We start from the raw sequence: 27,940 nt of genomic DNA on the forward strand, positions 1-27,940 counted from the left end.
AGACCGCCGGGAACAACATCGCGGAGCTGCAGGACTGTGGTGCGGGCGGCGGCGCCGAACTTTACGCCAGGAGCCTGGGATCTCGCTACGAGATCGCCAGTTGTGGAGCTCCATCTGGCGCGGCCTTGTCTGCTTCGGAAGCCGCGGCCTCCAGTACGGAGGCGGCCATTCCAGGGTTCCCATGCCGCTGTGAGGACTCTCCCGACGCCGGAGCACCACCACCTGGCGAGAACGGCCAGGAACATCGGGCCTCCGTAGAGGCCCGACTATGGGTGAACTGGGGTTGGGGACTGGACTTTGTGCCTTCCCTCATGGTGGGAGCCATTGTGGGGGGATGTTCTTTGTGTTTAAGATTCTCATTGGTGTTTTGTCTGTATTCTTTTTTTATGTGCTGCAAAATGGCAAAAAGCATTTCACTTCATTACATCTCGGTTGTGAATGTGACTAATAAAATACCTTTGATCTTTGGTTTAATCAGTGTTGTGGGGGAACAAACGGTATGTGTGTGTTTCTGTGTGTGAGTGGCAAGATAGAGATAATAGATTTCAAAGTTCCTCATGGATCAGAAGCAACTTTGATTTAAAGCAACTCATGATGTACAGCCGTTCTCATGATGTACATAAGCCATAAAGGCAATTATATTTGTCTTTATTTTTTTTGCCTATAAGATATAAGGAACATAAGCCATAAATATTGCCTATATTTATCTATATTACTAAAAGTCTGATCTTGACCGCTTTTGGCCCACTGTGGTGCGATTTCCGAGAGAGCGCCGCAACCTACGGCCGTCATTTTTGGACACCTCGCTCAGAGACCCCCTCCGCCTTCCTGGAACAAAGGATATTTCCTATCGATGAAAAATCAGAGAGTTATTAATGTTTTTAAAAAATTCCCCATTTTCTCTGCTGCCCCCGCTGGCGGCAGCGGGAGGGACTATAAAACCCAGAATTGTCATGCCTCAGTCAGTCTTTGCCAGACCAAGGAAGCGAGAGGCTCTCTGGGCTGCGAATAACACTGAACGCACGGGCACTCCACGGTGAGTCCCCTTGATGCGGCTGTAAAGTTTGTGTTCATAAAATGAATTTTGGTTGTCAGGTGTGGCTGCAGCCCAATTGTTTGGCTCGCCTTGGCTTTTAAAATCGTTGCAACCAGCCCAAGAATCCATTTGGCGCACAATGTCTTTACTAGCCCTCTGGAAACCAGTACCTTCTGCCCGCAACACCCATACTATCGCAACAGACAGCCCCACCCCCACCCACTGGCGAGCAATATTGGAATTGGTGGAGAGGTGGAATATTGCGTTGGTAACCTGCCCTCCCGTGTGATGCTGGAATATATATATATATATATAAAATAGGTGCAGGAGTAGGCCATTCGGCCCTTCGAGCCTGCACCGCCATTCAATATGACCATGGCTGATCATCCAACTCAGTATCCCGTACTTGCCTTCTCTCCATGCCCCCTGAACCCTTTAGCCACAAAGACCACATCTAACTCCCTCTTAAATATAGCCAATGAACTGGCCTCAACTACCTTATGTGGCAGAGAGTTCCAGAGATTCACCACTCTCTGTGAAAAATGTTTTTCTATATATGTATATAAATATATAACACACGTATGTATATTTCCCTAGTTTCTTTCTTGTGATCTCTTAATTTTGTTGAACCATTTTATTCTTTCATTCAACCTCTCTGAAATCCTAATATTGTGAATAAAATATCAATGAACACAAGATATTTTTTAATTCTATATTAGTGTAATGATCTGTAGTGTATACATACCTACATTGATGCAGAAGTGTGAGCTTTAGACATTAATACTGTGCATTGCTACCATAGTTCAGTTTTTAATTTAACATATATTTGAGGAAAATCTAACATATATTTGAGGGAAATGAGTTACTGTATTTACTGGCAATGAAGACGCACCACCATTTGAGTTGCCAGATTTTGAATAAAGGATGGCGGGACAGGATCGAGGGTTTGGTTTAGTCCAGGGATCTGCAGCCTTTTTTGCATGGGGGCCAGGACCCTCCGGGACTAGCTGCAGTTCCCAGGTCACCTGCGAGCCCCGGGTCTAGCTGCATTTCCGCAGTCCGGTCCCGGCGGCTGCTCACAGCCACCCGAGCTCTGAGTGAGTTTTTAAAAGTGAATATCTCATAACTACACATCTGTGGGTTAGCAGCATATTGCATCAATCCACTCAATTTAAAATAATTCTACATCAAAATTCATAAACAAGGATAACACTTTTTATTTCTGTCATTTATGGTAAGATTTACATAATTTACATTGTTTTTTGTGTGAGATGTACAGGGTGTTCAGAACAAAGACGGCAGTTTCTTGACAAGTACTCCGTAGTTCAGTGCAGGAGATCTTATCAACGAGTATTCTGGACCCACTGTTGACATCTGAAATTACAGTAAAATATCGTATAGAATTAACTTAAGAACAAATCTGATTATAACTGCATAACCAAAGAATGGATGATATGTCACTTAAATGCAATTGTTTTCAGGGGTGGGGAAAGACATGTATATTGAACATGCATTTTTCCTCTAATAGGTCAATTTATCTTCAATGTAGAAGAGCTTACAATACTATGCATGCCTTGCAACAAGAACAAAACCAAAAATGTACAGCAGTGTAAAAATTGATACCTTTATTATTGTTTAAGAAGGCACTGCAGATGCTGGAAAATCAAAAGTATCTTTATTATTGTGGTAAGTCTAGATCTATAAAAGAAGACTTTCTAATTACTTGCTCATGTACCAAAAAATGATGTCTTATATAATATAATACATTGTCGGGATCATAAGAATAGTATATGTTAGTCATCATACATTGGGAAGGAAATTAAGGCTTTAATGTGTGCTCCTCGTGGCATGTCGTTGTTCCCTACAACACCATTTATCATGTATTTTAAACACCACTGATCCGTATACATTATGTATATTTAACACCATTTATCCTGTATTTTAAATACAATTTCATACCAGCTTTAACACAAGCTGACTTGGGATCTCCGCGGCTTGGAGGTCCCGAATAGGCCACCTCCTACCAGAGACCGGGGCTTCACGATGTTATGGGCTGGCGGTCAGAGCTCTTTACCGGCGAGCAAACCCAGACTCTGCGAGGGAAAGTGCACGCTGCCCAAAAGACTAGAAGCTCTGCACACCGTGGCTTCAGAATGTTATAGTCCGTGGGCCAGCGATCGGAGCTCTTCACCTGGCGACCCCCGGCTCTGCGATCTGAGCTATAGGAAGAGATCGGCCTCAAGACAAAGTTATAATTTTTTTTCTTACCTTTTGTCTTTAGTGGGGAATCTGAAGAAAGACAGGTCCGGTCGAGCACTTTATAGCAGAACAGCGTGTAGATGTGGACGCCATGACAGAAGCCTATTTAAACAAAATCATATATTTGATTCCCAAGATGGCGCGAACAAAATGACCCATGACGCCCATGACCAACTACGGCTTTTTCGCCTAGTGGTCTATCTTGCTCCTCTAGTATCGTTGATGCACACAAACACCATATATGCTGGAGGATCACTGGTGTTGTGGTAGAGTTGCTGCCTTACAGCACCGCACACTCAGATTACATTGTTCTCTGAACCTGTCAGCTGCGTGGGTTTTCTCCGGGTGTGCTGGTTTCTCTCGTTTCCCACACTTTGTGTATAGGTTTGTAGATTAATTTGCTTCTGTGAATTATCCATTTGTGTGTAGGGGTAATGCTATCGTACACATGATGATTAATACTTGAGCTGGCCGATGATCAATACTTGAGTGATCAATAGGCTGAATGGACTTGTAATGGCAATTTCAAAATTTTCAATGTCCAATTTTCCGTTGCCATTACTACACGGGTAATGGGCCTGTCCCACTTTCACGACCTAATTCATGACCTCTGCCGAGTTTGCCCTTGACTCATACTCGCAGCATGATCGTCACAAGGACGTAGGTAGTTCGTAGCAGGTCGTGATGTTAGTCGTAGGTACTCGTGGCATCAAGTAGGTCGGGGCATTTTTTCAACATGATGACAAATGTCCACGAGTAAAAAAGTCGTGAATTAGTTCGTGAAAGTAGGACAGGTTCTTAAGTGGGAGTGATCTTACGCAGATGAAAAGAACGGATCTTCCAGTTGTAATTACCAACTTAATTGAAGTAGTTGTACAGACAAAAAGATGAACATACCAGATCCTCTTTATTCTTATACAAATTGTAGCTTTCCGTTCGTACTATCTGGTGAGAACTGTGTTCTCTCCACCCTGTCCAACTCTGATATATGTAACACCCATCTATGTATCAAATACAGGATTCAAAATAATACTGCTAAACATATCTAGACAAAATAGTATAATATGCCAAGAGTAACTAGGTTAAGCATGAGTGGCTCCTACACACCGACCTCTAATTGTTCTGCATATATAACTAAACAATTACCAATAAACATTAAAAGGAGCTATAAAAGCTTTACATATTATCAAAAACAATAGTATGTAATATGTGTTGGCATTTAATCGTCTTTGGTGATTCTTCAATCTTCTTCTCTTCCTTCTTCTTTGGCTTTTGTAGCAGACATCTTTGTTATCGGTCTTTCCAGGATGTTGCTCTTAGTCTGAAATTGTACTGTCCGCATCTGGTATGATCTAGAATATTCTGCCCATTAGCCAGCAGCCTCGTGATGCAGAGGAATCAACCACCACAACGATGTCACCTGGAATAAAGTTTCTCCTTCCCTTGATCACCGTTGTCGTTCTTGGATTAGAGGCAAGTATTCTTGTGTCCACCGTTTCCAAAAGAGATCTGCCATATATTGTACCTGTCTCCATCTGCATTTAATGTACAAGTCTTCCTTCACAATACTACCAGGTGGTAGTATTGGCTTAGTCTTCAACAGAAGGAGATGGTTTGGTGTAAGTGCCTCCAGGTCCATTGGCTCATCAGAATTCTTGGCATTGGGTCGATCATTTAAAATTGCTTCAACTTCACAGAATAAATTTGCAATCCTTCATCGTCCAGAACTTGTCCTTGGTTCTTGCTCCTCCAAAATATTCCAAATGGAATTTAAACTGGAGGTTGCGGAGGGTGGACTTGAGCAAAAAAGTATCCTTGGAGAAGTGGAGCTACCTTAAATTTAGTTACGTCTGGTTCAGTAACTATGGTAGGATGAAGACTATTGTTTAAGAACAGAGCGCAGCACATTTCGAACCATGCGGATCAATCGTTCCCAAACAATGGGATCCTGCTGGGGGGTTAAAGTACCCCTTTATCCCTTGCTGAAGCATGGCATTCTGGATCGCCAACTTCAATAGACAATAGGTGCAGGAGTAGGCCATTCGGCCCTTGGAGCCAGCACCGCCATTCAATGTGATCATGGCTGATCATCCCCAATCAGTACCCCATTCCTGCCTTTTCCTCATATCCCCTGACTCTGCAATCTTTAAGAGCCCTATCTTGCTCTCTCTTGAAAATATCCAGAGAACCAGCCTCCACCGCCCTCTGAGGCAGAGAATTTCACAGACTCACAACTCTCTGTGACAAAAAGTGTTTCCTCGTCTCCGTTTTAAATGGCTTATCCCTTATTCTTAAACTGTGGTCCCTGGTTCTGGACTCCCCCAACATCGGGAACATGTTTCCTACCTCTAGCGTGTCCAAACCAACATGTTTCAATAAGATACCCTCTCATCCTTCTAAACTCCAGAGTATACAAGGCCAGCCGCTCCATTCTCTCAGCAAATGACAGTTCCGCCATTCCGGGAATTAACCTTGTAAACCTACGCTGCACTCCCTCAATAGCAAGAATGTCCTTCCTCAAATTAGGGGGCAAAAACTGCACACAATACTCCAGGTGTGGTCTCACTGGGGCTCTATACAACTGCAACCTCTTTGCTCCTATACTCGACACCTCTTGTTATAAAGGCCTTCATGCCATTCGCTTTCTTCACTGCCTGCTGTACCTGCATGCTTACTTTCATAGACTGATGAACAAGGACCCCCAGATCCCGTTGTACGTCCCCTTTTCCCAACTCAACACCATTTAGATAGTAATCTGCCTTCCTGTTTTTGCTACCAAAGTGGATAACCTCACATTTCTCCGCATTAAACTTCATCTGCCATGCATCTGCCCACACCCTCCAGCCTGTCCAAGTCACCCTGCAAGTTCAAGTTCAAGTTCACATTTATTTCCACATGCACCAATTAAGGTATAGTGGAATTTGACACCATGCAGCCATACAATTAAAAAGAGCACAATATACAATAGAATACAACATGAACATCCACCACAGTGGAATCAACATTCTTCACTGTGGTGGAAGGCAATAACGTTCAGTTAGTCCTCCTCCTTTGTTCATTCGTGGTCGGGGCCATGAACCCTCCGCAGTCGCCTCTACGGTGGTCCGATGTACAGGCCCTCTCGTCGGGATGCTTGAAACTCCGACGTGGGGATGGATAGACACTCTGTGGCTTGGAGGTCCCAAATCGGCCACTTCCTACCGGAGACCGAGGCTTCACGATGTTGCAGGCCGGCGGTCAGAGGTATTTGCAAGTGATCCACGGCAAGGGATCCCAAACTCCGCGATGGAAAGTGCATGCCGCGCCTGCGGCTAGAAGCTCCGCAGACCGCGGCTTCAGGATGTTATAGTCTGCGGGCCAGCGATTGGAGCAATTCTTCTGGCTCCGCGATGGAAAGTCCGCGCTGCGCCTGCTGCTGAAGCTCTAGGCCCCGACTCCGGGCGAGGTCGCACCAATAAAAGCTGTTAGGCCGCGAGGGAGGGTGAAATGCAACGAGGAGAAAAGTCTAATTTCACCAAGGTAAGTGACAAAAAAGTTTTCCCTCCAATTCCTGCCCCATCACACTTAAACACACTTAAACACACCGGAAGTGGCGGCGCTGCCTTTGCAGCTGTGGCTCGCCTGCAGTCCGTCTTTTTTTTTCTTGTTCTGTTTTAGTTAGTTAATTTTAGTTATTAGGTTGTGTATGTGTGTGTGTGTGTGTGTGTGTGTGTGTGTGTGTGTGGGGGGGGGGGGGGGGGGAGAAACTTGTTTTAGTGTATTCCTTCGGGGGAATGTAACCTTTTCTTGTCGTATCCCCCCCATCTCCGTCTGCGCTGAGGCCTAATGGCGGAGCTGGCAGCCTCCAAATGGGACAGACCTCGATGCTCCGGAGGCAGAGCCAGCCAGGACTTACCAGAGCGAGGCTGGCCGTCTTCCGGGCTGTGGCGGCGTTGCGGTGGCGGTCCTACTTTGGGGCTGTGGCGGTGTTCCGGTTGCGGCGGCCCGACTTAGGGGCTGGTGCGGCGTTCTGGTTGCGGCGGCCCGACTTCAGGGCTGTGGCGGCGTCCCGAATTCGGGGCTGGGATGGCGTTCTGGCGGCGGCCCGCCTTCGGGGGTGGGGGGGCGTTCTGGTTGCGGCGGCCCGACTTCAGGGCTGTGGCGGCGTTCTGGCGGCGTTCTGGCAGCAGCGGCCCGACTTCGGGGCTGTTGCGGTTGGTGACCTGTTTTTCCCGCAACAACAGCTACGTCCGCTGGACTGGAGGGCGGCAGCTTCGACCACTCCGGGCCGCGGAGTTTGAACCGGCCCGTTCGCGGAGCTCGCATTCAGCCGCGGGACTGACTTACTGACCATCACCCGGCGGGGTCACAACGTCGGAAGCCTGGATCGCCTCAGCGCAGAGGGAGAGCAAGGAGGGAAGAGACAAAGACTTTAAGACTTTTGCCTTCCATCACAGTGAGGAGGTGCCTGGTGAACTCACTGTGGTGGATGTTAAATTCGTGTTTATTGTGTGTTTTTGTTATTTTATTATATGTATGAGTGCAAGGCACGAAATTTCGTTCAGACCGGAAGGCCTGAATGACAATAAAGGATACTTTACTTACTTACTAAAACACGCTTTTGGACATACTAAAAACAAAAAAAAAGTGGAAAGGACGAACAGCTGCTGGCGAGGCTGCCGGCTCATGGCACCACCCATCATCATCTTTGATTCAAGTCATCGAGTGCTTCTCTCAATTATCTTTCTGCTCAGATAAAATTTGTGCCATTGTCTGATCATAAAGATGAAACTTGACCTCGTTGACTGATTAATCTTTGCAATGCATGGATACATAGAGAATAGGTGCAGGAGTAGGCCATTCGGCCCTTCGAACCTGCACCGCCATTCAATCTGATCATGGCTGATCATCCAACTCAGTATGCGGTACCTGCCTTCTCTCCATACCCCCTGATCACTTTAGCCACAAGGGCCACATCTAACTCCCTCTTAAATATAGCCAATGATGCAGGAGTCTGTGTCAAGTGTAGATTCAACTTCATGATGTACTGCCCTGCTTGCCAGGCAGGTGAAGATTACCCCATACCTCTTAAATTTGTCCTCTCTTGATCTCTATAAGACCGAAGTAGTCTACTCCTACATGTGTAAATGGAGGTTTATCAGGTAGAATCCTCTCCAGGGGCAAGTCTGCCATTTATTGTTCTCTAACTGTTCCCCGCTGTCGTCTACACACAACACAGACTGTTATGACCTTTCTTGCAGCAGAGTTAGCTTTGATAATCCTGTATCTTTTCCGAAGTAGCGACAGCATATTATTTCTTCCTCCATTTCCGTGCTGTTCATGGATATATCGTAACGGTTGCGTTGATATGTGAAGGTCCTTCGAGAGAATAATAGGATGTTTGTCCTCTTCAGGCATCGCTAGTCTATTCAGGCGATCGCCTACTCTCAGAAGTCCATCATCCAGTATCGGATCTAGCTTGTACAAATGACTGCTTCTTTTAACACCTTTTTTTTTTACCAGCTTCTAGCACTGATAGTTCTTCTTTGAATTTGTGCCCTTGACTGAAAGAGATAACTGTGTTTTCTGCTTGGAGAAGATCTTCAGGATATAAACACTGTATGCAGAGTGATGCTTTAAAGACTTTCATCTCTACCAACCTTTTCCTTTAGTTTGCCAGGATCTTTATCAAAGCTACTCAAGTCTGAATCTCCTTTCTCTTTCGAATCAACTGCAAGAGTGTTGTTCTTACTTTAAGAAGCCAAGCTACAGAAGTCTTCAGATTCCTCAATGATGAGAAATAGGTAATCAGAGAGTTTGTTGGACTCAGTGGATCATTGACAATGACATTTGTTGTGATGTCTTGCTTTATTTCTGGATCATTAGCAAAGATTGCAGATTTCAAATTAAGCTTTGACCATTCTATGTCTGGCTTACAGAGAAATTCTGGTCCCTTGATCCATCTCTTACAGCTTAAGAAGTGGTCTGCTGTTAGTCCTCTAGAGGCTTCATCTGCAGGATTTTCCTTTGTGCCAACATATCTCCATTGTAATACATCAGTAGCATCCCTTACAAAAGAGACCCTGTTTGCTACAAATGTTTGGAAGCGTTTGGTTTCGTTGTTGATGTACTTAAGCACTGTTGTGCTATCGGTCCAGAAGATGGATTTCTCCAGCTGAAGTTGTACTTCTTTCCGCAGCATTGTGTCAACTCTGACAGCTAGGACTGCGGCTGTTAGCTCCATTCTGGGAATTATCATTTGTTTTAATGCTGCCACTCAGGGTTTTCCCATTATGAATGCAACATGTACTTCATTGTTATCATATTCCAGTCTGAGATATGAAACAGTACCACTTCACTTGCGTCTGAAAACACAGCTGTGACACGTGACCTGCACTGTTGCCACGCAACGCCTTCTGGAGGACAAGCGGTGTACTGGAGGCAAACACAAGTGTATTGATTACTATGGCGGCCAGTACAGCGGGACTATCTTTGGTCCCATCAGCCGTTGAGATACCAAAGTAATTTGAGTGTGCTCTCTTTAATTTAAAAAAAAAAGATGCTTTCTTTGATTTTAGTGTGCTGACAAAGAAAATATGGTGTTTTCTTTGAAGTATGCTTAAGTAAATTATACATGTATGTGTGCTTTTATTGTATTGGCAGATTAATGGTGCTTTCTTTGAAGTATAAACACAATGCCAAAGGTACATCAAGTGTGTGCTGTTGAGGGAGACTACTTTCTTTCAAGTGTGTGTGAAAACCAAATGACAAACTCAATTGATATAAAAATAACTGTTCTTTCCATGAAAAATGGGAGTAAAAAATTCTTTCTTTCAAGTGTGCTTATTGATGTCAACATTGTCGAGGCAAATTGAGATGTTTTTTTCCAGGCCTTGCAGTGAACTCATAAAAGAGACAAGACAAAATTGCATGATGAAATATTTTAAATGAACATGCATGTAATCATCTTAAAATTACAAAGTGTGCTTTAACTTATGTGTTTGTGATTCAATGATTTGCCAATTTCTTACAATTTCATTCATGATAAATGCTGATGAGCCAAGTTACTTTTTTGTAAGAGTTGATTGTTCGTATATGTCCCATACGAAAGCTCTACTATCTGCACCTACTGTGAGACTATGGATTCATTTAAATTGAAAAATGCACAACAGATCCTTGCAATTTCATCAGTTTTGGGGACATGAATTTCAGAGTTGGTTATTGTAGATTGATGGTGCATGTGAGCCAATCACACACAAGCCAGCACCACTAACTCCACCCCTCCATAACACTTATACTAACGCCCCATTTCCGGCACTTCAGTTCGAGCAGCCAGGATGTTTTGATAACCTGTTGTCCTAAATGCTGCAAAGTGCTCATTAAAGATGTGTTTAAATCACACAATGACTTTGGCTCATGTTTACATGATGTCAGAAGTGGTCTGACCTTCATTTTCTGGATAACGGTTTTTTTATTTTTATTATTTGGTGAGTTTTGTTTTACTTTACGATGACCTCCTCTTGTCGAAAGCCTGACCCTCTTATCTTTGATGCGGATTTGAACTTGATTACCAGCACTACATGAACACCAAAATGAACCAGATGCTGTCAAGGCTTCCCTCCTGCACAACCTTGCGGGTCCAGATGCTACCCTGGCGAACGGGTAGACTTGTTTATTTCTGAGTTGATGTACCTAGCCCAGCGTGGGAGGTTCGAGCTCATACTGATTGATCAGCTAACTGATCAGCTAACGAGGGACATTTTAGTGAATGGAATGAGTGATTTAAAGCTCAGATCACAGCTTCTGAGACGGGCAGATTTGACGCTGGACGAAGTTGTGCACGCGTGCAGAACTGCTGAATTCATCGACCCCATAGATGGATCGCATGAAACAAAAACCATCAATGAGACGGACCTCACTAGGCAGCGAACAAACAAGATTAGAACTAACGAGCCTCTTATCAAGGTCAAATCCACTCTACATGCTTTTGGAGGGGAGATATTGGTTCCTCTGGGCAAAACCAACTTGAAATGTGTACTGAAAAGATCCACGAGGGATTTAACCTTTTATATCCTGAACTTTGATTCAGCCACCCTGCTTGGCAATCATGCCTGTCAGCTGGGGCTGATTTCCTTTGACAAAACTGCAAATTTTGTTTGACCCGCTGAGTGAATTCCCTGATCTTTTCGACAAGTTTCAACAACCTAGGCAAGTTGCCTGTAACCTACAAGATTATTAGTGACCCCAATGTGACGCCGGTCATCCGAACCCCGCACCGATTGTCATTTGCCATGACTGACAGGGTTCACTCTATGCTGAAGGACATGGCCTCCACAGGCATAATTGAAGCAGTCAGCGACCCCACCGACTGGGTCTCGACCATGATTGCCACATTCAAGAAGGGAAAGAACGAAATCCGTCTGTACATCAACCCGAAAGACCTGAACACTGCCATTAAGCGCCCACACCATCCCATGAAGACTGTCGAAGATGTTGCGGCAAAGGTCAGAATGGCCACCCTATTTTCTGTCCTTGATGCAAAGAACTCTTTCTGGCAGATCCCGCTGGACAAGAAGCTCGCAAGATCAACCTCAAGCTCAATCCTGACAAGTGTAAGTTCCGGGTTCCAGCGGTTTTGGCCACATCTTTACTCCTGATGGCCTTAAACCCGATTCGAAGAAATCTGCTGCCATCACAGAGATGCCTGCCCCCACAGATGTGAAAGGCCTGCAATGTTTTCTGGGCATGGTAAACTATCTCGGAAAGTTCATACCAAACCTCAGCGAGTTATGCTCCACACTGCGGCAGCTGACCAAAAAGGACACTGCATGGTCATGGTTCCCGCAACATCAGGTTGCCTTTGATGTTTTAAAATCCAAACTGACCAGTGCACCGACCCTGACTTTTTTCGACTTGAAACGTCCGGTGACGATCACATGCAATGCCTCGAAATTTGGGCTCGACGCAGCCTGCTTGCAACCATCTGCTGATGGCACCCTACTACCTGTCGCGTATGCCTCTCGCACCATGACCGACATGGAGCAGCACTATGTGCAAATCGAAAAGGAACTGCTGGCTGTCGTTTTTGCCTGCACCAAATTCCGTGATTTCGTCCTTGGCAGCACATTCACGGTTGAGATGGACCACCAACTGCTGGTGACAATCCTGAACAAGCCCATCCATGCCGCGCCAGCTCGCTTGCAGCGCATGATGCTGCAGCTGCAGCGGTACGACTTCACCATTACCTACAAGAAGGGTAAGGACATGCACGTTGCTGACACTCTCTCCCGTGCACCTCGGGCATCTTGCGAACAACACCCCCATGAACAGGAGGATTTCATGGACCTCGGTGTCAACCTCGTCCCCAGTAAGCAACTGCGACCTCGTCCCCAGTAAGCAACTGACGATATGCTTCAAACCCTCTCCTCTTTCATCAAAACAGGCTGGCCTGACAAACGATCCGACATGCCTACAGAGGTACAGCCATACGTCTTGGTACATGATGAACTGGTGGTACAGGATGGTGTTGTGGTTAAGGGTCACAAGGTGGTGATACCCTCGTCACTGCAAAGAAGCACACAGCGGTCGCCCAGGGGCCGATTCCACACTGGCATGCGCTCGTGGTCTGTTCTACTGGCCGGGGATGGCCGAGTACATTCGGGACCGCATAGCCTCCTGCACCACTTGCAACAACCTTGCGCCTCATCAGCAGCGGCAGCCCCTTCTGCAACAACCACCACCAGCACTGCCCTGGATGTCGCTGGTGGCAGACATTTTCGAATGGTGCGGAAAGCACTACCTCATTCTGGTCGATTCCTTTTCTACCTGTTTTGAACTTGACGAACTGACCTCCCTCACGTCTGAGATGGTCATCAAGAAGCTGAAGGGACACTTCTCCGCCTATGGCATTCCTGTTTGCCTGAGAACTGACAATGGTCGGCAGTTCACCAGCCACATGTTCCAGCTTTTCGCAGACCGATGTAACTTCCAGCACGTCACGAGCAGTCTCGAGTATCCACAGAGTAATGGACGCGCTGAACGTGCTGTCAGAAGTGCCAAGCACTTGCTGGAGCGGGCACGCATTTCAAAGTCGGACGTCTACCTCGAGCTCCTGAATCACAGAAACATTGCCAGGGACGGTACCCTGAGATTGTCGGCACAGCGCCTGATGTCGAGATTGACGAGGTCTCCAGTCCCCACCGCACACCAGCAGCTGGTTCCTCATGCGTTGGAGCCTACCACTATCCAGAGACGTCTCCAAGAGAGGCAAAACATCCAGAAACGATCATACGACAGCTCCAGCAGACCACTCGAGCCTTTACTGCGGGGCCAGGTCGTCCGTTTACGAACTTCGACTGGACATTCCCATCTGGGCACTGTTGTCAGCCCAACTAACGAGCCACGCTCCTACATGGTGGACTGTGAGGGAGCGGTTTACCGGAGAAGTCGACAACACCTGCTTGCTGTGAGGGAGCCCCGCCCACCGCCTGCTGGTCCCTATGCTCCGCCACTCCAGTTCCAGTTGCCTTCTGCGATGTCTCCTACCCGTCCCCGCATGCCTTACACCCCTCCTCGTCCCTCGGTCTCCATTAACCACGGGGTCTCACCTACCGCATGTTTCCCCTTTCGGTCCCCGCAAGCCTCTCCCGCACCTTTCTCGCCTCCTGGAAATCCGTCCCATCTTTCAGGAGAGGGAGGGGAGGGTAGGGTCCGCACGCACTCGGACCGTGTTAGCAGACCACCAGACAGATATGGTGAGTATGTTTAACTCCATGGCATGGGTGCCCTTTCCACACTTAATCCCAAGGGGGAAGAATGTAGATTGATGGTGCATGTGAGCCAATCACACACAAGCCAGCACCACTAACTCCACCCCTCCATAACACTTATACTAACACCCCATTTCCGGCACTTCAGTTCAAGCAGCCAGGATGTATTGATAACCTGTTGTCCTAAATGCTGCAAAGTGCTCATTAAAGATGTGTTTAAATCACACAATGTCTTTGGCTCGTGTTTACAGTTATCATGTACTCCAGTGGTACAGTGTGACTTAGAATCAGGCATTATTGCCTGACAGCACCAATCACACGCTCCACATGAATGCGTAAATGTGCAGTTTCACGAGTTTTTCCCACATCCAGCGCAGATAGTTGTGCTTTCCCTCGTGTAAATGCAGGAATTTCTGCTTCACAACCATAAAATCCGGCATCACCTTTGATGTCAAAACCGCGATCAGCTAAAATAACTGAGACGGTGTCTGAGACGGGCTGGGAAGATCATCAAAGACCCCTCACACCCCAACCATGGACTGTTTGCCCTCCTCCCATCAGGGAGGCAGTACTCAGGTCACGTACTAGTAGGATGAGGAACAGCTTCTACAATAATACAATTACATTGCTGAACTCGGAGTCCCGCCGATAGATTTCTCCGGCCCCTCCGTCCCCATTGTTTAATTATTCTGTATTTTTTGATTATTCTGTATCTTCTCTCTTTCTATTTTTTTTTAATATCTTTATGCACAACTACTACGGACTGACGCAAAACTGCCTTTCGTTGTACTCATACTTGTATTTGTGCGATGACATTAAAGTTGAATTGAATTGAATTGAATTGAATGACAACTAAAATGGTCAAAAAAGTTAGATGAACGTGTGGTTATTTTTATCTGTGCATCAGCGCCCCTCCCCCCCCCACCATGCCGCAGATAAAAATGAAATGACTCACATGGTGTTACACCTATCAAATATTTAATGGAGTTATGGTGTTTGTAGTTCGACCAAGTCTGGGCGCACGACTCCAAGCTCATAGGTCTATTACAAAATACTTCGAAGCAATCTATAATCACTGCCACACGCTTTTCAAATGTCTGCCAACCACATTGACGGTATTTTCCAGGTAAGAACGTACGTGTTAAATGTGTGACGAGTGTATGCCGGAGGCTTGCTTGTCCTCCAGAATGCTTGAGTGACTCTGTGGGTCACCCACTTTGACCTTTTGACCTACCGTGCAATCGCTCTATGGAGTCAATAATTTAAATAGACACATTTGTGGATTTGGGCCACCTGCAGTACCATGTGGCCTGCTGCTGACATATTTGTGGATACATTTATTTATAAATCTCATTGAAATGAGATGGGATGGCAGAAGAACTGAAGGAAATCCACACTAGGCAGGAAATGGTGTTGGGTAGACTGATGGGACTGAAGGCTGATAAATCCCCAGGGCCTGATGGTGTGCATCCAGGGTACTTAAGGAAGTGGCTCTAGAAATCGTGGATGCATTGGATCATTTTCCAATGTTCTGTAGATTCAGGATCAGTTCATGTGAATTGGAGGGTAGCTAATGTTATCCCAATTTTTAAGAAAGTCGGACAAGAGAAAACTGAATTATAGACCAGTTAGCCTGACATCGGTGGTGGGGAAAATGCTAGTCAATTATAAAAGATGAAATAGCGGCACATTTGGAAAGCAGTAACAGGATCGGGCCGAGTCAGCATGGATTTACGAAGAGGAAATCATGTTTGACTAATCTGGAGTTTTTTGAGGATGTAACTAGAAAAATGGACAAGGGAGAACCAGTGGATGTAGTGTACTTGGACTTTCAGAAAGCCTTTAATAAGTTCCCACATAGAGGATTAGTGGGCAAAATTAGAGCGCATGGTATTGGGGGTGGAGTGTTGACATGGATAGAGAAGTGGTTGGCAGACAGGAAAGAAAGAGTAGGGATTGACGGGTCCCTTTCAGAATGACACTCAGTGACTAGTGGGGTACCGCAAGGCTTGTGCTGAGACCACAGCTAGTTACAATATACATTAATTATTTAGATGAAGGGATTCAAAGTAACATTAGCAAATTTGCAGATGACACAAAGCTGGGTGGCAATGTGAACTGCGAGGAGGATGCTATGAGGATGCAGGGAGACTTGGACAGGTTGGGTGAGTGGGCAGATGAAGTTTAATGTGGATAAATGTGAGGTTATCCACTTTGGTGGCAAGAACAGGAAGGCAGATTATTATCTGAATGGTGTCAGGTTGGCAAAAAGGGAAGTACGACAGGATCTGGGTGTCCTTGTTCATCAGTCACTGAAAGTAAGCATGCAGGTACAGCAGGCAGTGAAGAAAGCTAATGGCATGTTGGCCTTCATAACAAGAGGAGTTGAATATAGGAGCAAAGAGGTCCTTCTGCAGTTGTACAGGGCCCCAGTGAAACCACACCTGGAGTGTACAGCAGCTGGGCTTGTACTTTCGAGTTAAGAAGGATGAGAGGGGATCTCAATAGACAATATGCCAGGAGGTTAGACAGCTGCATGTCAAATAAGGTTGCTGTAGTAGGGGATTTTAACTTTCCCAATATACTGGAAAAATCATGGCGTGAAGGGTTTAGATGGAGTGCAATTTCTCAAAGGTGTTGAGGAGAAGTTTCTACAGCAATATATAGAGCCCCCCACATGTGAGAGAGCAAGACCTGACCTAGCCTTGGGAAAACTGGGAAGGGCAAGTGAATGATGTGTTCGTGGAGGAGCCATTTGGGACCAGTGACCACAGTTCGATTAGGTTTAAGTTAGTTATGGATCGGGTCAAATAGGGCCCACATGTTAAAATACTCAATTGGGATAAGACCAATGGTATGATAGACTTTTCAGCAAAGCATCCAACAAAGTTCCACATGGTAGGCAGCTCTGGAAACTTGGATTGCATTGGATCCAAGGACAGATAGTTCAATGGATAGAAAATTAGTTTCATGGAAGAAAGCAGAGTGTGATGGTGGAAGGTTGCTTCTCAGACTGGAGGCCTGTGTGTGTGCCTCTCAATGCTGGGCCCGTTAGTGTTTGTCATCTATATTAATTATTTGGATGAGAATATACAGGGCACAATTAGCAAGTTTGCTGATGATACAAAAGTGAGCGTTTTGCAGATAGTGAAGATGTCTGAAAAATTGCTGCAGGATCTGGATCGATTGGCCAGGTGGGCGGAGGAATGGTTGATGGAATTTAATACAGAGAAGTGTGAGGTGTTGCATTTTGGGATGTTGAACAAGGGCACGCAGTGGTAGGCCTCTGGGTAGTGTTATAGAGCAGAGGGATCTAGGAGGCAGGTGCAAGTTTCCATGAAAGTGAATTCGCAGGTAGATAAGGTGGTCAAAAAGGCAATTGGCACTTTGGTCTTCATCAGTCAGAGTATTGAGTATAGAAGTTGGAAGGTCATGTTGCAGTTGTATAAGACGTTGGTGAGACTGCATTTAGTGTATTGAGTTCAGTTCTAGGCACATTGTTATAGGAAATGTACTGTCAAGCTAGAAAGAGTCCAGATAGGATTTACCAGGATGTTACCAGTGCTAGACTGTCTGAGCTATAGGGAGAGGTTGAGTAGGCTGGGTCTCTATTCCTTGAAATGCAGGAGGATGAGGAGTAATTTTAAAGTGTATAACATCATGAGAGAAATAGATTGGGTAGATGCACAGAGTGTCTTGTCCAGAGTAGGAGAATCGAGGACCAGAGGACATTGGTTCAAGGTGAAGGGGAAATGATTTACCAGAATGATGCTTGGATTAGGCAGTAATAACTACAGGGGAGACTATTCAATTCAATTCAATTCAATTCAACTTTATTGTCATTGCACAAATACGAGTACAGGTGCAACGAAATGCAGTTTAGCGTCTGGTCTAGCAAATAAATGTATACAAATGGGAGAGTCTAAAGATAGCTAGCGACGGGACTGTGAGTTCAGCAGTGTAATGATGTTATTGAAAAAGCTGTTCCTCAGCCTGCTTGTGCGAGACCTGAGGCTCCTGTACCACCTCCCTGATGGGAGGGCAAATAGTCCATGGTTAAGGTGAGAGGGGTCCTTGATGATTTTCCCGGCCCGTCTCATACACCGTTTGTGGTGGAGGACACCCATGGCAGGGAGCGGGGCACCAATGATGTGCTGAGCGGTTTTCACCACCCGTTGCAGTGCCTTCCTGTCAGCTGTGGTGCAGCTGCTGTACCAACCGTGAAGCAGGTGGTCAGGATGCTTTCGATGGTACAGCAGTAGAAGTTAGACAGGATCTGGAGGGACAGGTGAGCTTTCTTAAGCCTCCTCAGAAAGTAAAGGCGCTGCTGCGGCTTTTTGATCAGTTTTTTAATTTATTTTATTTAACCTTTATTTAACCAGGAGATTAAAAATCTCTTTTACAAGAGAGTCCTGGCCAAGACAGGCAGCAGCACAGTTCCACAGTTACAGACAATAATTTATAAAACAACAGAGAACATATAAATAGAGTCACAGTCAGAACATCATCAAACAAAGCATGTACAGACAGAAGAGCCCGCTTCAACATCATTAAGAAGGGATTTAAATCTGTTTATAGAAACCAGCTCCTTAAGTTTCAGTTCATTCTGCAGCTGGTTCCATGCGAAGGGAGCAGCATAACTAAATGCCCTTTTCCCCAGTTCAGTAAGGACTTTAGGTACAGTTAATAAGAACAAGTCCCCAGAGCGGAGCTGATAAGTTCCTGTGCTTGTTCGAATTACATACATCTGCAGGTATGAAGGAAGAACACCGAGTAGTTCCTGAGGATTGGCGGGTAGCAAACGTAACCCCACTTTTTAAGAAGGGAGGGAGAGAGAAAATGGGGAATTACAGACCAGTTAGTCTAACATCGGTAATGGGGAAACTGCTAGAGTCAGTTATTAAAGATGGGATAGCAGCACATTTGGAAAGTGGTGAAATCATTGGACAAAGTCAGCGTGGATTTACAAAAGGAAAATCATGTCTGACGAATCTTATAGAATTTTTCGAGGATGTAACTAGTAGCGTGAATAGGGGAGAACCAGTGGATGTGGTGTATCTGGACTTCCAGAAGGCTTTTGACAAGGTCCCACATAAGAGATTAGTATACAAACTTAAAGCACACGGCATTGGGGGTTCAGTATTGATGTGGATAGAGAACTGTCGGGCAAACAGGAAGCAAAGAGTAGGAGTACACGGGTCCTTTTCACAATGGCAGGCAGTGACTAGTGGGGTACCGCAAGGCTCAGTGCTGGGACCCCAGCTATTTACAATATATATTAATGATCTGGATGAGGGAATTGAAGGCAATATCTCCAAGTTTGCGGATGACACTAAGCTGGGGGGCAGTGTTAGCTGTGAGGAGGATGCTAGGAGAGTGCAAGGTGACTTGGATAGGCTGGGTGAGTGGGCAAATGTTTGGCAGATGCAGTATAATGTGGATAAATGTGAGGTTATCCATTTTGGTGGCAAAACAGGAAAGCAGACTATTATCTAAATGGTGGCCGATTGGGAAAGGGGGAGATGCAGCGAGACCTGGGTGTCATTGAAAGTAGGTATGCAGGTGCAGCAGGCAGTGAAGAAAGCGAATGGTATGTTAGCTTTCATAGCAAAAGGATTTGAGTATAGGAGCAGGGAGGTTCTACTGCAGTTGTACAGGGTCTTGGTGAGACCACACCTGGAGTATTGCGTACAGTTTTGGTCTCCAAATCTGAGGAAGGACATTATTGCCATAGAGGGAGTGCAGAGAAGGTTCACCAGACTGATTCCTGGGATGTCAGGACTGTCTTATGAAGAAAGACTGGATAGACTTGGTTTATACTCTCTAGAATTTAGGAGATTGAGAGGGGATCTTATAGAAACTTACAAAATTCTTAAGGGGTTGGACAGGCTAGATGCAGGAAGATTGCTCCCGATGTTGGGGAAGTCCAGGACAAGGGGTCACAGCTTAAGGATAAGGGGGGAATCCTTTAAAACCGAGATGAGAAGAACTTTTTTCACACAGAGAGTGGTGAGTCTCTGGAACTCTCTGCCACAGAGGGTAGTCGAGGCCAGTTCATTGGCTATATTTAAGAGGGAGTTAGATGTGGCCCTTGTGGCTAAGGGAATCAGAGGGTATGGAGAGAAGGCAGGTACGGGATACTGAGTTGGATGATCAGCCATGATCATATTGAATGGCAGTGCAGGCTCGAAGGGCCGCATGGCCTACTCCTGCACCTAATTTCTATGTTTCTATGTTTGATAGTCTTATAAATAAGGATATGCCAATGATGGAGTCTGCGGGTGGACAGGGCAAACCATCCAACTTGAGCATACAATGAGCAGTGGTGCGTGAAGGTTTTAAAATAACACATCTCAGTGCTCCGTGGTAGACCGTGTCCAAAGACTGTAGGCATTTTGAAGATGCATTCATATATAAAACATCACCATAGTCCAACACAGACATAAACGCAGCAACAAGTCTTTTTTTGGCTTCAAAAGAAAAACAAGACTTATTTCTAAAGTAAAAACCTAATTTTATCTTTAGTTTTTTCACAAGTTGCTGTATATGAGGTTTAAAAGAGAGAGAATCGTCAATTATAATTCCCAGATATTTATATTGAGACACAGATTCAATCACAGAGCCCTGCAAAGTGGTGATAGGAGGGAGACCCGAGGGCTTTGATTTAGCTTTAGTGAACAGCATAAGCTTTGTCTTGTCAGCATTTAAAACAAGTTTTAAATCACACAGGTTACGTTGCACAGTTTGGAGCTGACAGAGAGCCTGATTTGGGGTAGATGCAGAGCAATATATCACTGTGTCGTCAGCATAAAAGTGAAAATTTGCGTTCGGAGCTTTATGTTCTAGACTATTAATATAAATAGCAAATAATAAAGGTCCTAAAACCAATCCCTGTGGCACACCCTTGGATACATTAAGAGAGCTAGAAGTAATACCTTCTGCTCGCACACACTGGGATCTGCCTGATAGATAGTTTTTAAACCAATAGACAGCTTGATCAGACAAACCGATGCTGCATAGTCTTTGTAACAATAAGGCATGATCCACAGTATCGAAAGCCTTTGATGGGTCAACGAAAAGGGCTGCACAGTGTTGCTTATGTCTAAAAATTCAATTAAATCATTTACTACTTTTAAAGCAGCTGTTGACGTACTATATTTTTTCCTAAAACCAGATTGAAATTCAGATAAAATACTGTTAGTTGATAAAAAGTCCTTCAGTTGTTGGTTTACAATGGATTCCAGCACCTTAATTAAAACAGACAGTTTGGAGATGGGCCTATAGTTGTTTAGCACAGTGGGGTCCCCCCCTTTTAACAGTGGGAGAACAAAGGCAGATTTCCAAATAAGGGGAATTTCGTTTGTCTCCAGGGATAGATTAAAAAGATAAGTCAGAGGCAATGCAATAAAGTCAGTGGCTAACTTTAGGAAGTAAGGCTCAAGGTTGTCTGGACCTGCCGATTTTTTTGTGTCTAAACATCTCAGGGCCTTATGCACCTCTAAAAGTGTAACAGCGTCAAAAGTAAAGGCTTGTCCCTCAAAAAAACAACTACTAGCAGAGCAAGCAGAGGAGCCTTGAGCTGTGTATTGAGAGTTGAAAAGTGAACCAGAGGCAATGAAATGCTCATTAAAACAACCAAGCATGTCAGCCTTTTCATAAATTTGGGTAGAGTCTTTGACAATGCATGGAGGTAGCTCAATAACATTTTTATTTCCAGTTATTGATTTAATGGTTTTCCAAAATTTCAACGGATTGTTTAGGTTATTTGAAGTTTCAGTAAGGAAATGATCAGCTTTGGCTTTTCTAATTGCAACTGTGCTTGCATTTCGCAGCTGCCTAAAGAGCAACCAGTCTGATCCAAGACCAGTACTCCTGGCTTTAGACCATGCCACATTGCGCTCATGGAGTAAAATGGATAACTCTGACGTGAACCATGCATTATCCCTGCCCCTTATTCTATACTTCCTAAAAGGAGCGTGCTTGTTAACAATTTCAATAAAACCATCATAAAATAATTTCCAGGCATTTTCAACATCAGGAATTACATTAATTTTCTCCCAGCCAAAGAGAAACAGGGCATGAAAAAATGCTTGCTCCACAAAATGTTTCATGTCCCGCTTTATGATCGGCATGGACTTGTAGGGCCGAGATGGCCTGTTTCCGTGCTGTAATTGTTATATGGTTATGGTTATATGATGACACGCGGTTTGGTTTTAGGAACTTTTGTATTTCTTACTGTTGCAATGACACAATGGTCACTGATGTCATTTGCAAAATCAGAAGCAGCAGAATATTTATGAGGAACATTAGTTAAGATAAGATCAATTAAAGAAGATTTTTTAGGACATTTCAGATTAGGTCTCGTAGGACTGTCAACAATCTGAAAGAAATTAAACGAATCACAAAATGCTTTAAAATCATCTGATGCTGGTAGCAGCCAGTTCCAGTTTAGGTCACCAATAAGGACAATTTCATTAAAGTTTGGTGCTATTGAGGGACCAGGACAGATCCTCTGAGATGTGTACCCCGAGGAATTTGTAGTTGGAGACGTGCTCCACCCCAGTCCCGTTTATGTGGATGGGGGTATGTCTGCCACCTCTGGTCTTCCTGAAGTCTACGATGATTTCCTTCGTCTTCTTAGAGTTGAGGACGAGGTTATTATTGGTACACCAGGCTGCCAGGTTCTGGACCTCCTCCCTATAGGCTGATTTGTTGTCGCTGATCCGTCCTACCACCGTGGTGTCATCGGCAAATTTTACGATGGCATTCGAACCATACTTAGGGACGCAGTCACGGGTGAAGAGTGTAGATGACATATGCATGTGACCCTTAATATAGTTACCTCATCACTACTAACCACTCCCCATATCACAAGTATAATTACAACCTCCCCACCCACATATCTCTCTCTAGTTTCCGTGACAGACCACGTACAGCCAGTGCTCTCTGTAATGCCACAGTATGAATGTAATAAAGAAGTAAAGTCACAGTGTGTCGATAACACTTCTTTACAAAGAGGGAGTAGAGGAGAGGGCTGAGCACACAGCCCTGTGGCATGCCAGTGTTCAGTGTTAGAGTGGAGGAGGTGAGGTTGTTGATCCTAACAGACTGTGGTCTGTTGGTGAGGAAATCCAGTGTCCAATTGCAGAGGGAGGTGGCGATGCCAAGAAGATATAGAAGAATATAAAATTAAGCGAGTCTTCGATTGGATAAACAGTTGGAACCTTTTTCCCAGTATAGCAATATTAAATACCAGAGTGCATGGCTTTAAAGTGAGGGGCTAAGTTTTATTTTACACAGAGACTGGTGAATGCCGACAACGCATTGCTGGGGTGGTGGTAATGGAGGCAGATAAGAAAATGGCATTTAAATGCCTTTTGGATAGGCCTATCCAAATAGTCTTGTAAATACCATCATTTTATTGGCCTTAACCACCACCAGGGAATGTTCATGGAGTATACTTATATGCAGGCAGATAAGAGTTTGGTGGCATCATGTATGGCACTGACATTGTAGGCCAAAGGGTCTCTTCCTGTGCTGTACTGTTCTATATTCTCACTGTATTTGTGTAATTCCCATTATATACAAAGCAGTGTCTAGCCTTGCCAAAGAGGCCCCTAGACACGCCCATACATCCAACACCGCGAATATGGAATTCAGTCAAACACTCCATTTAGTCCTGTTTTTGATAACTAACAAAAACAAATGGTTTTAGCATTGTTTGGTCACTTTATTGCTCAGTTGTATTTTCCAGGAGACGCAGTAATACATCAACGAAAAAGCATAATCATTTGGCATGTTAATATTTACATGGCACAAGAATTATTGTTGAATAAATAATCAGTGTTTACAACACTGTGTGTAACAATTGCTCATCATATCACACTGATACTTTCTTGTAAATGTTTGCTTCAATGGCAGATTGATCAGATTCACCAGGATTGTCTCTGATCAGCAGCCCTTCCCCAGGTATTCTGGAGTTAAATACAAGGTGATGTGATGCCAGGTGCCACACATTAATCACTTGCTGGAGTTATCTGGTCCATTTCTGAATCTGTGGAGAAAAAATTGTTGTATTAATTGGAAGGTAGACAAAAATGCTGGAGAAACTCAGCGGGTGAGGCAGAAGGAATAGGTGACGTTTTAGCTCGAGACACTGCTTCAGACTGGTAGGGGGGGCAGGAAGAAGAAAGGAAGTGGCGGAGACAGTAGGCTGTGGGAGAGCTGGGGAGGGGAAGGAGGGAGAAAGCAAGGACTACCTGAAATTGGAGAAGTTGATGTGTAAATAATAATGGGAAAGCAGGTTGGCAAAGAGTGTGCAGAGTGACAACGTCTTTCCTCTTTTGTGGTTTATTCTTGTGGAGGTTATTAATAAAGAAGGAAATCACTATTGCAGACACGTTGATCTATTGGGCAGACCCCCGTCACATTCTCAATGGCAACCTATGACTATTTGAGCAGCTGCAGTTGCAGGAATGTCTGACTTGTACGGACCAGATTTTCATAATTCCACAAAAGATCCAGAAATGACACAACTGTGAAGTTTTAAATAGAAGAATGCTGAACTAAAAACTTTTATTGTAAGTGGAAAGATTTTGGAGATTTTGTCCACGACCACTGCACCAAACATTCCACATAAAATAGTTAGGATTGCAGCGTAAATTGGTGCTCATCAACAATACAAGGAATAACACGTACTAGACACCAACTCTGATGCAAGGTTGTGGAAGCATCTTTGGCTGCCACCAGTTAAGACTATTGTCGTGGAAGGAGATATTGTCCTGAAAGAGCAGGCATGAATGAGGCTGAGAACTTGATGCTCTCAGATATTCTGTATCTTCACCATTGGCTGGGAGTCACCAATAACATACAACGTTACAAATAGTATTGCTCATCCGAGCACAAGTTAGAAACATAGAAAATAGGTGCAGGAGTAGGCCATTCGGCCCTTCGAGCCTGCACCGCAATTCAATATGATCATGGCTGATCATCCAAATCAATATCCCATACCTGGCTTCTCTCCATACCCCCTGATCCCTTTAGCCACAAAGGCCACATCTAACTCCCTCTTAAATCTAGCCAATAAACTGGCCTCAACTACCTTCTGTGGCAGAGAATTCCAGAGATTCACCACTCTCTGTGTGAAAAAAGTTCTTCTCATCTCGGTTTTAAAGGATTTCCCCCTTGTCCTTAAGCTGTGACCCCGTGTTCTGGACTTCGCCAACATCGGGAACAATCTTCCTGCATCTAGCCTGTCCAACCCCTTAAGAATTTTGTACGTTTCTACAAGGTCCCCCCTCAATCTTCTAAATTCTAGCGTGTACAAGCCGAGTTTATCCAGTCTTTCTTCATAAGAAAGTCCTGCCATCCCAGGAATCAGTCTGGTGAACCTTCTCTGTACTCCCTCTATGGCAAGAATGTCTTTCCTCAGATTAGGAGACCAAAACTGTACGCAATGCTCCAGGTGTGGTCTCACCAAGACCCTGTACAACTGCAGTAGAACCTCCTTGCTCCTATACTCAAATCCTTTTGCTATGAATGCTGACCTACCATTCGCTTTCTTCACTGCCTGCTGTACCTGCATGCCTACTTTCAATGACTGGTGCACCAGGACACCCAGGTCTCGTTGCATCTCCCCTTTTCCTAATCGGCCACCATTCAGATAATACTTTCCTGTTTTTGCCACCAAAGTGGATAACCTCACATTTATCCAAATTATACTGCATCTGCCATACATTTGCCCACTCACCCAACCTATCCAAGCCACCTTGCAGCCTCCTATCATCCTCCTCGCAGCTAACACTGCCCCCCCCAGCTTTGTGTCATCCGCAAACTTGGATATGTTGCATTCAATTCCCTCATCCAGATCATTAATATATATTGTAAATAGCTGGGGTCCCAGCACTGAGCCTTGCGGTACCCCACTAGTCACTGCCTGCCATTCCGAAAAGGACCCGTTTACTCCTACTCTTTGCTTCCTGTCTGCTAGCCAGCTCTTCAACCACATCAATACTGAACCCCCAATACCATGTGCTTCAAGTTTGTATACCAATCTCCTATGTGGGACCTTGTCGAAAGCCCTCTGAAAGTCCAGATATGACACATCCACTTGTTCTCCCCATCCACTCCACTAGTTACATCCTCGAAAAATTCTATAAGATTCGTCAGACATGATTTACCTTTCATAAATCCATGCTGACTTTGTCCAATGAATTCACCACTTTCCAAATGTGCTGCTATCCCATCTTTAATAACTGACTCTAGCATTTTCCCCACTCCCCACACAGAGTGTGGTGAATCTCTGGAACTCTCTGCCACAGAGGGTAGTTGAGGCCAGTTCATTGGCTATATTTAAGAGGGAGTTAGATGTGGCCCTTGTGGCTAAGGGGATCAGGGGGTATGGAGAGAAGGCAGGTACGGGATACTGAGTTGGATGATCAGCCATGATCATATTGAATGGCGGTGCAGGCTCGAAGGGCCGAATGGCCTACTCCTGCACCTAATTTCTATGTTTCTATGTTTCTACCGATGTCAGACTAATTGGTCTGTAATTCCCCGTTTTCTCTATCCCTCCCTTTTTAAAAAGTGGGGTTACATTAGCTACCCTCCAATCCTCGAACTACTCCAGAATCTAAAGAGTTTTGAAAAATTATCTCTAATGCATCCACTATTTCTGCGGCTACTTCCTTCAGTACTCTGGGATGCAACTTATCAGACCCTGGGGATTTATATGGCCCTGGCCCCGGTCCCTTACTATTTCCGGCAGATTATTTATGTCTTCCTTAGTGAAGACAGAACCAAAGTAGCTATTCAATTGGTCTGCCATGTCCTTGGTCCTCATGATCAATTTGCCTGTTTTTCTGACTGCAAGGGACCTACATTTGTTTTAACTAATCTTTTCCTCTTCACATATCTATTAAAACCTTTGCAGTCATTTTTTTATGTTCCCTGCCAGTTTTCTTTCATAATCTATTTTCCCTTTCCTAATTCCCTTTGTCCTCCTCTGCTGGACTCTGAATTTCTCCCAGTCCCCTGGTAGGCTGCTTTTTCTGGCTAATTTGTATGCTTCATCTTTTGTTTTGATACTATCCCTTATTTCCCTTGTTATCCATGGATGCACTACCTTCCCTGATTTATTATTATGCCAAACTGGGATGAACAATTGTTGTAGTTCATCTATGCAGTCTTTAAATGCCTCCCATTGCATATCCACCATCAACCCTTTAAGAATCAATTGCCAGTCTATCTTGGCCAATTCACGTCTCATACCCTCAAAGTCACCTTTCTTTAAGTTAAGTTTCTGAATTAACAATGTCACTCTCCATCCTAATGAAGAACTAATCCATATTATGATCACTCTTGCCCAAGGGGCCACGCACAACAAGACTGCTAACTAACCCTTCCTCATTACCCAATACCCAGTCTAGAATAGCCTGAATTGTCAGGAAAATGACAAAATAAAGTTTCAATATTTAAACTATATTAACAACAGCAGACAACCACCATATCCATGCCAACGTGACAATAAAAAACTTCAAGTACTTGTCAGTCGTAAAATAATTCAGCATTGGGCCGCCCATTCCAACTCATACATAGATTGTCCTTTATGGCTCTTGCTCTTTCTCTTGTACTATTGGCCTTAATAAACTGATAAAATGCCTTTGGATTTGCCCTAATGGGTGAGATCTTTATGAATACTTCTCATCTGTATATACCATGGAGAGAGAATTGAAACGTGAGCAATGGCTGCCTCGCCAACAATCTGTCTGTCCCTTCCTTATCTCTTGTTTCTTTAGTATGTGTTAAATGTATATTTTTAGTGTTCTTTTGCTTGTTTTATGTGTGGGGTGGGGGGGAGCTCCAAGCCGCAGGAGCTTCGATCGCCCCGATGCGGGTG

The 27,940-nt window shown here is 44.6% G+C and overlaps 1 protein-coding gene across 1 annotated transcript in view; it reads right to left on the minus strand.

Moving 5' to 3' along the window:
• Positions 1-2,173: 2,173 nt before the first annotated feature.
• LOC129694792 (disintegrin and metalloproteinase domain-containing protein 12-like) overlaps positions 2,174-27,940 on the minus strand; it is a 142,698-nt gene continuing 116,931 nt past the window's right edge. The window contains exon 22 of the mRNA XM_055631553.1: positions 2,174-2,410. Within this exon, the coding sequence (XP_055487528.1) occupies positions 2,262-2,410 (149 nt within the window). The 3' untranslated portion in view covers positions 2,174-2,261. The remainder of the gene's footprint in view (positions 2,411-27,940) is intronic.

Source organism: Leucoraja erinacea, unplaced genomic scaffold (assembly GCF_028641065.1).
Source record: "Leucoraja erinacea ecotype New England unplaced genomic scaffold, Leri_hhj_1 Leri_79S, whole genome shotgun sequence".
NCBI classification, from domain to species: domain Eukaryota; kingdom Metazoa; phylum Chordata; class Chondrichthyes; order Rajiformes; family Rajidae; genus Leucoraja; species Leucoraja erinaceus.